At 36.5% G+C, this 19,618-nt stretch overlaps 1 protein-coding gene across 12 annotated transcripts in view; it reads left to right on the forward strand.

Moving 5' to 3' along the window:
* PAM (peptidylglycine alpha-amidating monooxygenase) overlaps positions 1-19,618 on the forward strand; it is a 278,027-nt gene that overhangs the window by 240,301 nt on the left and 18,108 nt on the right. For all 12 annotated transcript variants that reach the window (XM_045837893.1, XM_045837894.1, XM_045837890.1 and 9 more), the window contains 5 exons: positions 2,596-2,725; positions 14,652-14,768; positions 16,515-16,587; positions 17,474-17,684; positions 18,091-18,291. In XM_045837893.1, the coding sequence (XP_045693849.1) occupies positions 2,596-2,725; positions 14,652-14,768; positions 16,515-16,587; positions 17,474-17,684; positions 18,091-18,291 (732 nt within the window). The remainder of the gene's footprint in view (positions 1-2,595; positions 2,726-14,651; positions 14,769-16,514; positions 16,588-17,473; positions 17,685-18,090; positions 18,292-19,618) is intronic.

Here is a 19,618-nt window from a genome sequence, read left to right on the forward strand (position 1 = left end):
TATTTAATAAAAAATAATTAGCCAATTAGCATTTCTACTGAGTCTTTTCACAGTGTCATTAGTGTAGTGCTAGGGAGAAAAGGGGTAGTGCCACTTAATCATAAGGTTATAAGGCTGTTTAAATGCTAGTTGACAACATAAACAAGAAAGTCTAGAGTGTGAGTTCAGGATAGAGCATTTATTAAGCCATTGCTGTGGGCCAGGCCCTGTGCAAGCCATGGTGACAAAACAGTGAATAAGACATGATCCCTGCCTTCAAGAAATTCCATCTAGTTGTCGTGCTACTGGGCTTTGAGAATCTCATGAAAGCAACTGGCTATTTATATTGTCATGAGGTTCAAGGTTCTCTTGGAACCCATCCAGAATCTTCAGGAGCTGGTAAATAAGTATAGAATGATGACCCCAAATAGACAAGGTGTAACTGAGATGAGAATGAATGAAGTAAACCCTGAAATTCAAGCAACTTTAAAATATCTTAAAACATTTTCTTGGGGGAATGATATATCCATCTGTTGATCCATCTAGACATCTCTAATTATCATTCTTCTGCCCTATTTCCATAGTTCACTTTCATAAACACAGTTTTAATTATGTCACACCATGCTTAGAAACCTTCAGTGGTTTCCAGTGGCCTGTAGCAGGCAACTTTTTTCCTATTATGACAAGCTTGATAGATGATGAATGCTATTCATCTGAGCAGCCCCTTTCACTTCTAGTGCTGTGCCCAGAATTGTCTGCAAAGTTAGAAATGCCGGCTCTAACTCTGCCCCACTTCTCTCCAAAACAAGAAGGCGTATCAAAGCATGTATGAGTGAGAATGACATTCTCATGTGCTCTAATATATTTCAAAAGTAAATTATCCCCAAACTCTGTGCTTTACTGCTACTAGTAAGATTTTTGCAGTGTGCCTCAAAATTAATCATTGTATAGAGCAAGACACCACAGCTCAGAATGCCATTCACTCATTTTTAAACCCATATTTTTTCATGTTGCATACCTCTGGGTCTCTTAACCCTGCCTCCTATTTCCCTGTTCCCATCTGATATGCACAAGTATCCTTTCCCTATTATTTAAAGATCTTGAAGCAGATTCTTCAATTATGAACATCCTCTGTTTTGATCTTTCTGATCTAAATATTCTCTGCCCACTACTCAGTGAACCCTCCCTGTACCTGCAAGTGTAAACACAAATGTTTCTTCCTCTGAGAAGCCTCCCGGGTCAAGCCTTAACCCTACCCTCTCCCGACCACGCCTCAGGAAGGACCTTTCCTACATTCCTGCCCTATGTTGTGCCACAAGTATTTGTTTTCTGTTTTTTTTTCTCATTTTCTAGTTCCTAAAAGCCAAAAACGAAGTCTTATTTCTTTGTGTTTCCAAAATCTAGCATAATGCCTCACCTAATTAATACACTTGGAGAATATTTGTTGAAGATGCTTCAGCAAAGCTTGTAGGCAGAACTGATCGAGCATCCTATTGATTGTGCTATGTTTTGTTAATTTTTATGAAAGAAAAAAGATGAATGTGCAAAGGTAAAAATATTGTGAGTGAAAAAGTACTATTTTTATATAGTTGAGAGAATTATTTTAAAACATTTATTCTCACACTGGCGTCCTTTCAAGTTTTCAGAAATTTCCCTTTCTTCCTCATCTGTAAAGCTTACCTTTGAGATTTTACTGTGAGCTGCTGCATCCTCCACAGGGTGGGGAGGATAAATGAGGCTCAAATTGCTTCTTTTCTACTTCTCTGCATCTCTGTTGAAGCATTTGAGAGGGGAAGGAATATTGACACTGATACAACAGATTTCAAAAATGTTCATAACTCTACACCCTTAGTGTAGCTACTCCACACATTACAACTCTTTATTTGTGAACATGTTTATAAAAGGGATTAACACTAATGGACCCAGGTATTCTCTATAGATGTATTCTGATAAGAAATAACAATGACCTTGGAGGTCGTTCAATCACAGAATTCCTGTGATTTTTCATTTATATTCGGAAGCAGTGAAATATAAACAGTGAAAGAGAATGTCTCCCCACTCCTATTTCTATAGGAACACTGAAGTTAGGACAACTAAAACTGGTATCTTAAATAGTTCCTTGTACAAAGGATATTCAGTGATGGTTTATTGTAGGATCTAACGTATAGTGAACATTTATACAGTAGTTAACTGAGAGAGAGAAAGAGAGAGAATATTTATTGTCCATGCCTGCTATTTATTTATAACATTTAAAAGCTTTATATTGAATGATGCCATCCACGTTGCCATATTTTCCAAAGGTACTAATTTAAAATAGTAATCTTTTTAAGAAAAAGGTAGTCTCACATTTGTTCTTAATGACCTGAAGGTAAGCTGGTTTTATAGGCATCTTATGAACAGGAAAAGAGAACATGTAATTCCCACACAAGTTCATAGTCACTTATGTTATTTCACAACTGAAGAAGCTACTTGGCATGTGCATGTGGAATATCATATTTAGAGCATGGCTTGATTTTCTTTTATTTGCATCTAGTGATATACTGCCTGAGTATGTGAATGTTCGTGAGGTAATACTAGCTTTCTTGCTTACACTAAATGAATGGATTTATCTTGTAGATTTCCATGTAGAAGAGGCACTGGATTGGCCTGGAGTATACTTGCTACCAGGCCAGGTTTCTGGGGTGGCTCTGGACCCTAAGAATAACTTGGTGATTTTCCACAGAGGTAATCATGTCTGGGATATAAAGTAAGTAATATTTTTCCTTGAAAGAGTAAATGAAAATAAAAAGAGTATGCATCACTTTTTGTTAAACTAACAATAGTAGTGAAAAGTTATTTGACTATAATAAAGCACATTGTTGTTTCCAGGTACTAGGTGCAGACTATTCTAAGGCCATTGGACTTTCCCCTTTCCTTCCGGCTGCTCCACAGCAGGGGTAACAAGGAGCCTTCTGGAACTTGTAGTTGCAGCAGTTTGGCCACCACATATGTAGCAATAATTACCACCTTGTCCTTTATGTTTTTATACAGATTAATTTTATTACTTGAATTTGTTCTTTTCATGAGCACCGAAGACTTACGAATCACACCAGGACTGCCTTATTCCCTCTATGTTTCTCTTACCAACCATTTCTAGCTTCCCCTACTTTCCTATAGGGATTTTGGTTCAAAATGTCTAACATTTACTGAGTGTTTACTGTGGGTCTGCCATTGTTCTCAATTTTTATATAAATTGCCTCACAATACTTAGACACTGTTATTTTCTTTTTTTAAGAAAATAAAAATTTTTAAAGATTTTATTCACTTATTTTTAGAGAGGGGAAGGGAGGGAGAGAGGGACAGAAGCAGCAATGTGTGGTTGCTTCTCACACGCCCCTAACTGGGAACCTGGCCTGCAACCCAGGCATGTGCCCTGACTGGGAATCGAACTGGCGACCCTTTGGTTTCACAGACTGGCACTCAATCCACTGAGCCACACCAGCCAGGGCTAGACAGTGTTATTTTCATCATCATTCACATTTTTCAAATAAAGAAGCTGAAAGAAGGTAAGTATTTTGCCCCAACTCTCACAGTTTCCTGTGGGAAAGCAGGCTTCCATGCATTTTCATCTGATTCTAGAGCTGGCCCACTTACTCACTTTGAGATACCACCTTTTATGGGGTCATAAGTACATTTATATGACTATATTTTTAAAAGATTGCCCCCAGATTTAGCTGGTTATTTGAATTCTCCTGAGTAATGAATACCTATTTATTCATTTGTTTTATCACAAATTTATATATGAAGGTAAATTTTATAATATCTTATCAGTTAAGTATGATCAGTCTCCTCTTTTCAAGTGTACAGCTATAATGCTTGGAAAATTCAGGATCTACACATACAGTTCAATTGTTTTTTCCCTTCATTTTCAGAGATGTTGATTAAACTTATGCTAAACCTGCACTGCCATATATATGTGTGTGTGTGTGTGTGTGTGTGTGTGTGTGTGTGTGTGTGTGTATATATGCAGTTGAAGGTGGAATTCAATCAGCTTTTCAAAATAGACTGGCAGCTTTGTTACAGTTTAATTGTCCTTTCCAGTTGACACACTAGAAAATGGAACTGAAGAAAGAGATCACTTTGGAGTTCAAAGGAAACAATCAAACTCAATATTCCTATTCATACATCTCTGTTACATCGTCTTAGTCATTATTGAACATCTAATGGTATTTTAACGAGTGCTTTTAAAAGCAAACTATTACTATTCATTGTAGCATATTCTTCATTTTAATGAATATTGCCACATTTTCTGCATGGATTTCTAGCCTCATTTTACCAGACAAGAAAATTGCAGCATCATTTTCTCCCATTGATGCTGTTTCAGCTGGCTAAAGCTGAATTGGACAAAGTCCAATTTTCCATTTTAATGTCATATTTATTCTGAGTAAACAGCAGAGGCTGGAATAGTTTAATAGCAAAAGGGGTCAGTAAAAGGCAGGTTCAGGTAGAAGATGACACAAGACTCTGAAATGAGAGCCACATAGGAACATTTTCTGTGACTTATAGGTCCTAACTGAAAAACGGCTTCTCCTGGCATCCAGCTTTCATCTAGATAACCAGTACCATGTGTAAATACATTCCAGGTTCATTGCAGAAGCTCTGGTATGCTCACCCTGATAAATGGCACCAACAAAGGGGCGTTGTTAAAAATGCAAGATTTCTTCAGAGCAGATGTGCTGATTCAACTCATTAAATCTCTTCTTTTCTTCTTCATCTTTGCCTTTCAAACATAAGAACATTTGTTACCTCTTTTCTTCTGCCTCTCCTGTATTGCCAGTTGGCCTCTAGTACCCTCTGCAGTCTGTGGTTGTGAGGACATTCTCTTCTAGCACCCAGATCTCTGCTTTCAACACTGTCTGCTCTATTATTCATGAAGAGATTTAGAAATGGGTTACAGTTAGTTATTTTTTTTTAGAAAAATAGATTCAGATTTGTGGGCTCTGCTTTTGGTACAGTCATGCATGATCATCTTTCCTACACACATAAGTCACATTATATAAAATAAACAGAGTATATAGTTTTTCTTCTCCCTCATTCAGTATCCAAGGATTGTATCGAGAAAAAAGCACCTTCCTGTAGAATTTATGATGGGTTGGTGAGAGACCATGGAAAGTAAGGATTGCATGGAAGTTGCATTCCTATTGCTACCAGTACTTGGGTACAGTAGTGAGAAATCCTGAATTAATTTTTCTTGGAATCTTTCCTATCCTGATATTTCTTATGTTCATAAAATCATAGGTTCTATAAGGTGAGGGCTTGCTCTAAATCAAACCTAAGCACTCTATATCTCCCAATTTTTGATAATTATTCTTTCAGTATTAGTGTTTGGAATTGTTAATAACCTCTAATTATATACTTAGTACCCAAACCTCCTTTGACATCATCACATCATCTGACTTTATAAGTACTATTACTACTCTTCAATATACGCGATATCCCTGATCAGCCCTAATCTACTCCATAACCATGCTAAATAAGCATGGCATCCAAAATAATAACCATCATCATCATCCACTTAACCTCCTGAAAGATGATCGTCACTCCCTTTCTTGATTTCATTTCCATTTTCCTTCCACTCTGTCCCCTACTTCAATATGGCTACTTTAAGAAGCTCCTTCTAGCTGAAACAGAAAAGGCCTGTTACCAGCAGGGTGTAATGAAATTTTAAAGAGCCTCTTGTCTGTGCTGGTGTTAGGGCAGCATGGAAGCTAGAACTCTTTAAAGTTTAAATGCATCCCAGCAGGAGCTGGGTAGCTCCTGGCTCAGTAACAGCTGTCCCTGGGTCTCTGCCTTAAAATCACCACCATTGTCAAAGGCTCACTTCTTGGCCTTGCTTTTATTTATCTCAGCTGTGGTCGAGATTCTACTGTGCAGGACTCCCATCACATACCCACTAAACATAACCATGGGTTTTATCCCTAATTTTTAGGTGTTAAAAGTTGTTTCATTTATATCTTTTATCATTTCTTCACATGGAGTAGAAAGAGATCGTGGAAGTTCTATCACTTGCATTTCTTTCTTTTACCAATAAGAAAGAACACTCAACACCCAATAGCTTCGGAAAAGAGGAAATTTATTAGTTTGTATAAATGAGAACTTCAAGGGTATCATGGGCCAATGACATCACTGGGATCCATTTTTTAACGCACTTTCTACTGACTGGCTCCACTTTAGGCTCTGATTAATCCCCTCCCCTCTTGCTGTTTCAGAACCCATTGCAATACCAGTCTCAAAGAAGAGGCAGTCTATGTATGTCCCTGTTAAGCCAATAGAAAATTCTTACATTGAGTCTTTGGCATTCTTCAGTCTGACTTGGGTCGTAGCTCTCACTCATTCCTAAACCAGTCATTGTGGGCAGAGGAATAAAATCTATTCTTTGGCTTAGCCTCAGTTTTTTGTTCTAACCCTGGAATGTGGGAGTAGAGTTGACATCAGGCAGGGGGGAAAATGGGCTGAGAGACAGGTTCAAACTGTTGGATCAACTAAAGAAAAACTGAGATTTCATTAGCACAAAATAGTGCAGTAAACATTGGGCAGAATAACAAATGTTCACCAGAGAGCTCATCTCCAGCTCCCTACCTAATGCAGACACCTCTTTATAAAATGTCTACAGTCATCCAGTGCTTGAATTCTTTCAGCACCAAGAAATTCCCTAGATTGGAGACATGTTTTTCAATTATGGGACTCATCTAAATGTTATGAAGTTCTTCATTATGTTAATCTCAAACCTGAGTCCATAAGTTCACCCTATGACAGCCTGATGCATAGTGAATTTATTCCCATTTTTCCATGTCAATTACTTGCCTATATGAAGGAAGCCCTATCTTCCCCACACTAAATATTCCCCAGGCCCTGAACCAATCTTGATGCTAACATGATATTTTCATGTGAAAGTGCTCTGGTTTCTCAGCCCTTTAAAGTGTTTGGTTAAGAAGTGGCTACAGTACCTCACTCATGTATTATATTATCTGATCTGCAATACAATTGCTTTTCTTGATGTGTATTCTAGATATCAATTAGTATACAAAGACTGTATGCACTTTTTTTCAGTGGTAATATCACTTTGTTGCCTTGTGTTAAATTAGTAATGTACTAAGATCTCCAAATATATTTCATTAAATTGTGCTCAAATTTTTACCAGAACTTAATACTCATGCAGTGTTTTTAAATTCAGGACTTTATTCCAATTATATTTCACTTCATTAGATTTCACATTGCTTCAATTTTCAGATATCATTTTATTCTTAATTAACCAGAGAATGAGTTATCCCTCCTCGCCTTGTTTGTATTAGGTCTGTTCGATGAACATGTCTTTGATGTCTTCATAAATGGTATTTATAAAATGTGAATAGTTGAATGGTTGGTTAAGCAAGTTCCCTTCTTAGAGGTATAGTCTTCTGGGAATCTTCTTCCACTTGCTCCTCTAATAGCTCACAAACCTCTCCATTAGTGCCTTATGGAATTTTGCCAAGATCTATTGTTTCAGAAATCTATCTGCTTCCTAACTTTCAGAAAAATTAGTTCAAGATTTGCCTCATAGTTTTCTGGAGCTTCATATAAGCTGTTCTCTTGAGTTTCTGCTTCTACATCTGAAAATCCTTTCATACCTTAAGAATTAATTGGGCCTGGAAAACAGTACCCAGAGTGGCTGTAACTTCATATCTGAGAGAAAAGGTGTAAGGAATTCTACAAAAGCAATATTTCCATTTTCTACCCTTCTCTCTCGTATTGCCGTGTCCCATTTTTTTCTCGAGCTGCTTTCTTTCAGTTTTACACCACTCTCTCTTATTCTTCTTGGTTATGCAACGATTCTTCTCTCTTCTCTGTGTGCACATGAAGTTTGTTAACTGCTAGGGACGTTCTCCAGTCTAGTGTGCACAGTCCCAGTGAGAGAAAACCACAACTTTCTTGTTGAAAACAAGAGACCTGGGTTTGAATCTTGGTTGTAATTTCCTAGCTTTGAGACCGGCTTAAGACATTTGAACTTCCTAACTCTCAGTTCCCTACTCTGAAAAATGAAGGCTTTAGTAAGTGCTTTATTCTGCTGAGTAACAAAAACCAGTGTTAAGGGATTCATCCATCCCCCAGTGCCCTAACTGATGGAAGAGAGCCTGGCCCCATGATGCCCAGTTCTTTGTTCTCTTCATTCCTGTTTGTAATGTCTCTACTGCTAGATCCTTCAGGGCACTAAATCGTCATACTGGGTTTTTTGCCCACCTTTTTTCCTCACAGTGATTTTTTGCAAAAGTACATATTTTCAACGTAGTATTAAATTATATTCCATTTAAAGTCTCTTGCCTTTGTAGGGTATGTCTTTGCTTCCCTAACATTGGGGTTACATTTCCATTTATTTTCTCAGTTGAAAATCTATGGCTCTTTCTCCAGCTGCTTAATTTATATAACTACAACATATTTTATTTCTTTCTTCATCTGCAACTATTTGTTTTGTATTCTCTTAATTTTGATTGATGGCACAGAAGTTTATTTTCTCCTTCTTCTAGTTCTTTCAGTAACTATAGCAAAGCATTTCTTCTTGGCCTTATCTAAACTATTTGATTAGCTGCTAATGTGCAAAATCATTAATGGGGAATTCAAACTGCTAAAATAAAGAACTGATGAATTCCAGCCCACAGGCCGTGGTTCAGTCTTTTCGGCTGAGTGCTTTTTCAAAGAAGCAAACAAAAATCAGCAGTGCTCCGGGCACTGTGTGAAATGTGCAGGGTATTATTATATCCTGTAAAAAGTTAAATGTGGTTGAAATAAAGACCTCTCTGTGGCATATAATGCGGGTAGCTGCTTTAGAGCACTAAATAAGCAGTTTGCTATAGCAACCGTGTATCCAGCTCAAAATCTGACATCCAGTTGTGAAATACTCAAGGGCTACCTTTCTTTAAATTAAAAGAGAGTTTATAAACTAGTTTATTTGGCAGATTTTGTGTGTGTGTGATTTTTCCCCATTTAAGAAAATACAAGTTCTTTTCTTACTTGCCCCACATAACTACTAGGGCCCAGCTGTTAGTTACAGAGAGCTCCAGGCCTCCCAAGTGAAAAGATCAGGACCGGCCCACCAATCAGTTGAATGACTGAATGTCCCTTGATGCCACAATAGCTGTCTGTTAAAGACTTTCAATGAAACCTTCAGGCCTATTGTGCTGTGGTTAATTCCTCTAAAGCTATAATCTTGCTAAGAATTCTAAAATTGTTTTTGCTATTTATATTTCTGAAGTAAATTGATATATTTAAATGATGCTAATATAAGTACAGTATCATCTTTTGTTTTTTCTTTGTTTTGAGAGGTGGTGGTTAAATGAACAGATTTTCTAAGCAGTAAATTCAAGAACTTGTCTAATCATTGAGATCCTTAATGGATACAGGGGAATTACAGTAATACTGTGAATAATAATCATGAAACTACATACTCTAGGAAGAGTGGCTAGTCTTAAGCACCACATAAAATCCCCTCTACTGTATACACAAGTGACATGAGGGTAATTTGTAGTAGCCCAAAAATCTAAAAAACAAACTAAGTTATTTGTTGTTACATTATAATGTGTTACTGAGAAAGATATCCTCATAAGTCTAGAGATCTGATATTTTCCATGAATCCAATTTTTCTTTAAAAATATCTAATTTACTCTGTAGCCTATTTAGTTTTTTTTACTTATTTTTCTTTTGGCTTCCTCATTTGCTAGTTCACAATTTACTGTAACACCACCAAAAAGTGAATATTAGGGGATGAAAAGGGATGATCCTCATGTTAATTAATTTTGCTATTAGCACCACTAGAAATGTGATATTTCTAGATTATGAGGATCAGTGCCCATACACAAACTGTGTTTGTGACCACAAAGCATTAACTACTTGATACATTTTTCCCTACATTTGTGGGCAGTGTACAATAATATCATTGGTAAAGGATGTTTTTCACTTACCTTCTTATTGACTACTACATTTTCCTTCAATCTGACTGACATAAGGACTTTGGGCCTGGGTTATTTATATTTCTTCCTTACCCTAGCTTGTTTTTCTGGAAGTCAAGTTCAATATTTCAGGTTCTTGACTCAGCTTAGATGGCTGCCAATGACTTAGTGTTTACATTTTGAAATATTTGATTTCCTGAGAAATAAGCTGGAGCTATAAAAAGACATGCTTTAAGTTATGAGTTCAGAATATGCTCTTGGGAGAGGGGTTCTTCTTTCTACTTTCTTCCCATCTATAAGTTATAGGAGTGTTATTTCCTAAAATAGTGGGACCATGGGACCAGAGATTTTGGACTGATAGTAAATATTTAAGTGAATGACAAGACAGACCAAAGGGACAATTATGTTCCAGAATTAGTGCAACCCATTTCTTGAGGGAATCATGAACAAGTAAATATATCAGGCTTCTTGTTGGGTTTCTCATTTTTCAAATGAGAGGTGATGCAAAATTAGGTATCCTGATGTGCTCCAGTGTTATCAGGATTTACAATTGGACTGCCACTGTTGTTAGCTGTCAATAGGGGGCAGAACACTGTCTACCTCTGCAGTAGGTAGCACTGGATTATAAAGATAGGGCAACTTTCCATATTACTAACTCTTAGGTGGGGGCAGGGTAGAGAAGTAATGTACTAGTATTTTTTATGCCCAAACAAATAAATTGCAAGAATAAAAACAAAAACGTTAGGAAAAACTGTCCAAGGAATTGCTCTGTATTAGTTTGTAAAAGGTGAATCTACAATTATCTTAAATTGTCCATTTAAGCAAAAGGAAAAACAGATTAATTTCTTACATTCAGGGAAAACATATGAAGTCTGTCTGGAAAAAATCCAGCCATTGATAACATAACAAGAATGGTTTGTATGACATCAATGTAACCTGGCAGCCAAGGAGAGTGGACTAGAATACACATGCATGAACAATGACAACTTCACTGAACTAGTCAGTGGGGGTGGTAGATACCATTGAATGAGCATGTGTACTGTGTGGCTATCACATTCAAAATGACTGAGAAAGTAGAGCAATGAATCTGCAATAAATTTTGCATTAAGCTTGAACATTCCTCTGCAGAAACTATTTAGATGATTCAGAAGGCTTTCAGGGACAATGCAATGAGTGCAGCACAAATAAAAGTGTGGCACTAATATTTCAAAGATGGTCAAGAATCTGTCCAAAGTGATCCACATTCTGGAAGTCCTGCAACAAGTAGAGCACCTGAGAATGTTGAACGTGTACAGGCTGCAATCGACAAAGATGAGAGAACTATGTGAGGTCCCAGAGTGCCTACTTTGAAGGGGACTGAGGCATCATTGTCCTATGTACCATGTTTCTGGTATCTTGTATCTTCTTCAAGAAAAATGTCTCTATTTTTCATATGATGTGGTTGGATACTTTCTGGACAGACTTCATAATTCTCATATAATTTAGATTGTCGTTGTGCCATTACAAGGCATTGAAATGTTTCTAAATAATGAGGAAATAAAAGGGGTGATACCATAAAAGAGAGACTTCCTCTAATTACACATGAATGTGAAAATTAAAGCATACTATAAGTCTCATGTGCTGAACTTACATCATCCAATATCACAGTCAAGTTGGGAAGACAGCCTCATTAATGATTGAATCTGGTACCTTTGTTTTCTAGAATATTAATTACAACACTTTTAGTACAAAAAGTCATATTGAAAATAGTCTCAGAAAAAAAAACTGTTGTTTCACAATAGTAACAAAGAGTGACTTCATATTTGCTCTTTACCTGTCTCCCCTGATTTAGTGACACCGAGTATGCTCTTACATTGATTCTATCTAATAAAATTTCACATTTCAATGTAATAATGATTCCATGAATATCTTATAAAATCTGGTTTGTTAATGATGTTACTTCCATTACATAAACTCATGTATGTTTTTTGTAGATGCTGATGTGTGGTTTTAACTGCACATAATAGCTTATGTAAACAGTATTGCTTCAGTTTTAGGTTGACAACACTGAATCAATATCTCATGTTCAATTGAATGGGTCATTAATAAGAACTACCTCAGGGACTTATTTTTATCTTTCAGGAAAAATATACCCAAAAGACTATAACAGTCAAGAAGCCCAAATAATTGTTTGATGTTTATTTTTAATGGCAAGAGAATGTATTTTGAAAGTTTTGTTCTAATGGGACTTTACATAAGTTCCATAAAACATCAACTGACTAAGCAATAGGTGTATGACAAACTCGAGCAATCTGTTGGCTTTCCAAATTATAAATGTTTCTCCATAAATATTTAATGTTACTCTGCTTATACAATTGCTTACTACAAAACTGTAATGGTATTTTTTTAAACCCCCCCCCCCGATTCTATAAAAGAAATTTTATATTACAGAAATATTAATTGATGATCCATTGACTTTCATCTGGCAAAGTATACATATTTTTTATACACACAGACACACGTCTTAACTGTGTCTCATCCAATTCTTTGTGTTTGAAAATGTAAGTTGGCCTCTTGGTACTTAGTATATTTACCACTGTTATATAAGCTTATATTAGAAGAGTTTATCTTTGTCCTTTATCCCAAATAATTTCCCAAACAGGAATTGTACAACATCTGTGATGATTGTCAGCTTAAGGAAAGATATCAATAAACTAACAATGCAGATAGAAACATAAATGCAAAAAAATAGATATAAATATATGAGGTCTGTTCAGAAAGTATCCAACCACATCATAGGAAAAGGAGACCTTTATTGAACAAGATACAAAATATAAGAAACATTGTACATAGGACAATGATACCTCAGTCCCCTTCAAAGTAGGCACCTTGCGTCCTCACACAGTTCTTCCAATCACCATGATATTTTCCTGAAGCTCATTGATGGTCTTAAATCTCTTCCCTTTCTAAGGTGATTTTAGTTTTGGGAAAAGTAAAAACTCACAGGGCACCAAATCTGAGCTGTAAGGGGGCTGAGTCACCTGGGTGATTTGATTGATGTTTTGCCAGAAAACTCTACATGAGCTGTGAGGTATGCGTGGACATGTTGTCATGATGAAGCTGCCAGTCACCAGTTGCCCAAAGCTATTGCCTTCTGAATCACCTGAACAGTTTCTGCAAAAGAATGTTCAAGTTTAATGTAAACTTTGATGCAGATTCATTGCTCTACTCACTCAGTCATTGTGAATGCAATGGCCACACAGTACACATGCTCACTCAACATCATCTACTTCTCCCCCTGACTAGTACAGTGAAGTTGTCATTATTCATACATGAGCATACCAGTCCACTCTCCATCAACCAGGTTATGTTGATGCCACACAAACCATTCTCATTATATTAACAGTGGCTAGACTTTTTCTAGACCGACCTCATATATGTTCATAATATTTTATAATGACCCAGAAGGTATAGAGTTTAAGACCAGAAATTGTCCCATTTGTTTCAATCTTTCATTAATTAGTGCATAGTTTATTTTGTACTTACAGGAAAGCTGTTATTTGGAAAAAGTTTTGTGTTTCTGGGTACCTTTTTGTTTCAAGAATCAATTGTGTTTTATATTTTTTAAAAATTCTGGACATTCTGTTCTATATATTTGTACTATGACTTGTATATTGCACCTATGGCTAGTACAATAGTAACACATTTTTTGTTACTACCCTTCCTGCTATCATTTACCCTTTCCTTATCATTACAGAGAAAGTTAAAGTAAGTTATGCTTTCTTTTGTAGTTTGAAAGAAAATAGCTATTAAAATATTTTGAGAACGTTTTTAAAGATATTAGTTACTTTAAGAGTTTTAGGTAGTGTTCTTCAAACTCTCGTGAGTATGAGTCACCTGGGGATCTTGTGAAACTACAGATTCCGGTGCAGTTGGATCTGAGACCATGCATCTCCGGACATCCCCATGCTGCTGCTCCACCGACCTTTCTGAGCAGCACAGTCCTGCAGACGAATTGTGTGTATGTAATCCAAAATACTGAAACATCAAGGACAGAGAATGAAGTCAAATACTGTGGTGGACTCCTGCCAGCAGATTCCGCCTGTTGTGGCTGAAAGAGAAAATAAATGCACAGGTGACAGCGATCCTGTGGAGAAAAAGAGGACGGCACGACTACTCTCTCAAGGGGAGAGTGCCCCAACCCTTGCCTAGGCAGGCTTTTATTGTTTTTCTCAGGTCTTACATCAGAGAAAGATTTGTCATTGATTACATAGAATATTATTGTCTACATTCTAGGTACAATCAAGGAAATTAAAATAACATCCAGAGGGGAATGGCGATGAGCTGCTTAGCTCTGTGCTTGGGAAAATTCACACAGGCTTTAGAAATTACCTTGAAGATAGACAATACACATTTGCTGTTTTAGAAAATACATCTGAATTCTTCTCTTTACTCTGTATTTAGAATTTCAAATAAATAGTCCTGGCCAGGTAGCTCAGTTGGCTAGAGTATCATCCCAATACACAAGGTTGTGGGTTCAATACCCTGTCAGGGCACATACAAGAATCAACCAGTGTGAGTGCATGAATGAGTGGAGCAAAAGCTCAATGTCTCTCTCTCTCTCTCCCTCTCAAATCAATCAATAATTTTTTTAAAGAATCTCAAGTAAATAGTATGCATTTATTAAGTTCATTGACTTGATTTATTTATTTTTTATTCTAATGCATTTTTTAGTTCTTTTGACAGCAAGTTTGTTTACCAGCAAAGAGGACTTGGGCCAATTGAAGAAGACACTATTCTTGTCATAGATCCAAATAATGCTACAGTACTCCAGTCCAGGGGGAAAAATCTGTGAGTTACTTAAATGTTGTTATTAAGGCATGTACTACATATAGCTTTGGGCATAAAGTGTATCATTGGGTCAGGTCTCAGGTACAGTGTGTTGTATAGCAGTGGTGAGAAAGCATAGCTTAAGAAGGCAAGAGACTAATTGGGCCATCTCCTCTTTCATTTTCTAGGTAAGCAGTTCTAAACTATGGCTGAATATTAAAATTACCTGGCAGCCTCAGAAAAATTAGATTCACATTTAGTCTAGGACGAGGCCCAGGCACCAGAATACTTTTAAAGCTCCGCATGAGATTCTGACAGGTAGTCATGCTTGAGAGAGCCATGGATACACAAAGCCAGTGAAGTGGGTTGTGGTCAGCTAGATCTGAAGATTGAAAAACAAAGTCTTCAGCAAAAAAAGCTATATAAGCAAATTCATCAAGTAATCACTGTTAAGAAAAAAGGCTTTATTGTTCCATCTCAAAGTGAAGAATGAACAAATGTCCTTTTTATCTTTCCTTAGCATGCATAGGTAATTTGGCTTTGAAAGCCACTCATTATTTGGTATTATTCCTAGATGGTATTTGGCAGCCAAGAAAAAAGTTGGCTGACACTCACTGAACAGGGCACAGTATCTAGAAAGGGACACCTGTTTACAGAGAGCCCTCAGCCATTTTAACCGGGCATCTTCAGGAACTATACCCTACTCTCTTTGCTTAGGCACAAAGAAAGCCAGCTTCTTTGGAAGGCAGGGAGCATCTACTGTGAATATAGCTGCTGTGGAGATGGTAATAGATTTTTTTATAGGATTCTGAGATAGGGAGTCAGGGGCCAAATTCTAATACCAGCTCCACTACTCAGTATGCTTGAACCCGTCTCTTTGGTGCTCAACCCATTAATCAGAAGCACTCTCATTCCAGGAAGGGAGCAATGGCTGCTAAATCAAGTTGGCCAACAGTGGGGTGTCTATATCAAAAGGATATCATAACTCTCACATGCAGTCACCAAAACAGAGATCTAGTTCAATTAATCAAGATCACAGCCTTCACTCTTGGGAGAAAAAAAAAAACTTTCATGCCAGCATGATGCTAATGACAAACAGAGCTTGGAGACTGTCAGATATCTTTTGACCACAACCACATCAAGATATTGTCCATGTGTTTGTTAATTCTATCCAAGTTCCTTAAGTCTGTGAGCTTCTGTCTACATTAGTTACAGTTCTCTTACCCAGATCATCCCAATTGATTCATTAAATAGATTAACCTTCTCTAGTGATTACCCAGCACAGCACTTCGTGTAGCTGAGAGGAGCACAGCCCCTGTCTGCTGAGAGTTGTTTTTGTTGGGTTTTACTGTCTTTAATAGGCACTCTTACAGCTTCAAGTCATATATTTGATGTTTTACATTAATACAGAGTTACATTACCTTACAGTATATTTAAATGATTCAAACTATATAAATCCATTTATATTTCTCTAGACAACTGTGTTTATACACATTTTTCAGATGTTAATATTTATGATCTTAGAACCTGGTTTTGAATTGATATTATTTGTGTTGTTTCATGTACTATACCTTATAATAAATATTTGTAATTTATATGTAGGCTTCATATATAGATTTTTAAATGATTAAATACTGATTAATGTTTGTCGCAAGGAAGTCTTTTTTTGTAACAAGTATTTTCATTTAACAGTTCATTTTGGTCTTTTCTATAGTAATGCAGGTATAAATTTATCAATTTTTATTGACAATTATTTTTATTTTGCAGATTTTACTTGCCACATGGCCTGACTATAGACAAAGATGGAAATTACTGGGTCACAGACGTGGCTCTGCATCAGGTAATCTTCCATGTAGCAGTTATTCAAATATTTCAAAGTTAATGAAGTGTGCTTTCAAAGTGATCTGGCATTATCTGGGTCTTTTTTTCTGTGACCCAGTAAGTTTATAACAAGAAAAAAGAACAGCCACATCTCAAATATTTCTCTTTAGAACTCAGTGCTTTGATAAGTTCATGTGTAAGTGATCGAGTCACCTTTCTTCTTTGAATTTGCAGGAACCTTAAGGCCAGACTCCTTTGCTTTCCATGTTTGCTTTTCTCTGTCTCAGGTCTTAGTTCTATTTCATCACTTATGTTTTATGTTTTCTTTGTTTGATCTTCAGTAAATTGAAGGCAAGGTCTCCAGTACATACATGTTTATGTATAAAACATCAAATTGTTGTCCTTTTTAAATGGAGCTGTATTTCAATCACAGAAGAGTCATAAGGTCTTTCTTCAAAGCAAAGCTCACATTTGATACCTGCTTTAAGAGTAGGTGGCAAAGAACTAGGAAAACTGGGGGCAGAAAAGCTAGAACTCAGAAGACATAGCTACAAACATCATCTCAGTAAACATTTAGTGCTCACGTATTATCTGGCGAGCATCGTGCTGTCAGCTAAGGAAAGGCAAGGAAGTACAGGTGTGGATGGAACAGGACATCCATGTCTTAGTCTTCATTCACCATTAATCACCTGGATGACCTTGAGTAAATCAGTTAACCTCTGTAGCCCTTATTTATCAAATGAAAGGACCAGACCAGATGTTTTCCAGTTCTAAAAGAAGAGTATCTTCTTTTAAATAAGTCTCTGGAAGCTTACACTCTAATTGCCTGTGCAAGTGTTCTTGGTCATGTTGGGTGTGTGCCAATAATAACCAAGCAAGTAAGTCTTTTGTTCCTTTTGAAAAAGGTGTTCAAACTGGATCCAAACAGTAAAGAAGGCCCTTTGTTAACCCTGGGAAGGAGCATGCAACCAGGCAGTGACCAGAATCACTTCTGTCAACCCACCGATGTGGCTGTGGATCCAGACACTGGAACCATCTATGTATCAGATGGTTACTGCAACAGTCGGATTGTGCAGTTTTCACCAAGTGGACAGTTCATCACACAGTGGGGAGAAGGTACTCAATAACACTCCAATTATAATTCTTAGCCAATATCACTAGGGACAGGAGATTAGTACCCCTCACATCACAGAGGATGTACTGTAATTGTCCCCTGTAGTGGGGAAAACAGAGCCTCTATTTTTGCCCTGTTGTCTTATTCACACACACACACACACACACACACACACACACACACATTTAATAAAAAACTTATAGCCTGAAATTTTGTCCAAATAGAAAGTAAATATGTAATGTGTTTGTGGTTAAGAGATATCAATAAACTTATAAACTGCTTTAGGTTATTTTTCCCCTGGTTCAGATATGTAATGGTTTACTGTCATGAATCTGGAAAAGAAAGCTGTGAAGTCAGACTTGGGTGATACTACAGATTGTCTATCTGAAGTTTCTCTTTGTTTTGCAGAGTCTTCAGGGAGCAATCCTGCACCAGGCCAGTTCAGTGTTCCCCATAGCTTGGCCCTGGTGCCTCATTTGGGTCAGTTATGTGTGGCTGACAGGGAGAACGGGCGGATCCAGTGTTTTAACACTGACACCAAGGAATTTGTGCGAGAGATTAAGCATGCATCATTTGGAAGAAATGTATTTGCAATTTCATATATACCAGGTGTTTCATCTTAATTTATTTTTGTGTGTTTTGTCATATTATCTCTGTCATTAAAAATTATTTGTCCTAATGTGCCCTTTTTATAATTTTTTTCTGTATAAATAGGGATTGAAGGTGCCTTATTTATCCGATCTTAAAATAAGTTTAAAACTGTTAGTGCATTGTAAATCTGTTTCAGCTGAAGAATTACTGTTGTTTATGTGGAAATAATGAAGAATTCAAAGATTTAACAACTGTTTTCAATGAGTTAAAAAAATTTTCCCAAACATTGATTTTTATTTTTCCTTAATTATGACAATCTGCTCTAGTTAGTAACTGATTAATATTATGGCTTCACACATCATCAACAGATGGTGTATGCCTGATGAAATCAGTATTCAAAATACCTCTGCTTGACATTTTTTTAAGAAGGCATGGCCATTTTTTAAAGGTAAGTATATAAAATAAGTGAGGCTTATGTCTAAATACCAGGAGGAATGACCAATAAAGTCTGAAATATTTTTCTTATTTTAAAATAGATTGCCTTGACTGGAAAAAAAACAAAAATAATCCAAATTCATAAAATAAGATCTATTTAATTTGCATTGCAAAATAACTTAGCATAATATTTTTTAAATAATGAATACTGAAAAAAATATCTTTAACTTCTAAAAACTATATATAACTTTTTCAATGAATTTTATTAAATATATCTATATCTATATTTGAAGGAGCACTGACTCTTTATAGACATTACTATAATATTTACATTTCTTATACTTTCAAAGTTGCACATGGCTACTATCTTACTGAGCATCCTCTAATTTATTTAGGACATGGAATAAAGGGACTCAGGTGCCTGGTTAAGGAGCAAATTTGGCTTCCTCAAGGAACAAACAGTAAAAAAGTGATAAAAGATTCTCACTAACATCCTTAAAAGAGATAGTCTCATTTTGATATTTACCTCATATTTAAAGAATAAATTTGGCAAAATCATTGACCTAATAAAGAAGGTAATCAAGATCATAATGAATAAAGCAAACCAGCGCTAGCTGGTGTGGCTCAGTGGACTGAGTACCAGCCTGTGAACGGAAAGGTCACCAGTTCTATTCCCTGTCAGGGCACATGCCTGGGTTGCAGGTGAGGTCCCTGGATGAGAGTGTGTGAGGGGCAGCTGATTTCTTTCTCTTGTACATCGATGTTTCTCTGCCTCTCTTTCTTCCTCTTTTTCCTTCTCCCTAAAAATAAATAATAAAATAAAATCTTTTTTAAAAACCAAATCAAATATAAAGAGAAAAACATCAGAAGATGAAATCTGATTAAAAATAGAATCTCAGCAGAATATGCT

This window comes from Phyllostomus hastatus, unplaced genomic scaffold (assembly GCF_019186645.2).
Source record: "Phyllostomus hastatus isolate PE091 unplaced genomic scaffold, TTU_PhHast_1.1 phas_contig_254, whole genome shotgun sequence".
NCBI lineage: Eukaryota > Metazoa > Chordata > Mammalia > Chiroptera > Phyllostomidae > Phyllostomus > Phyllostomus hastatus.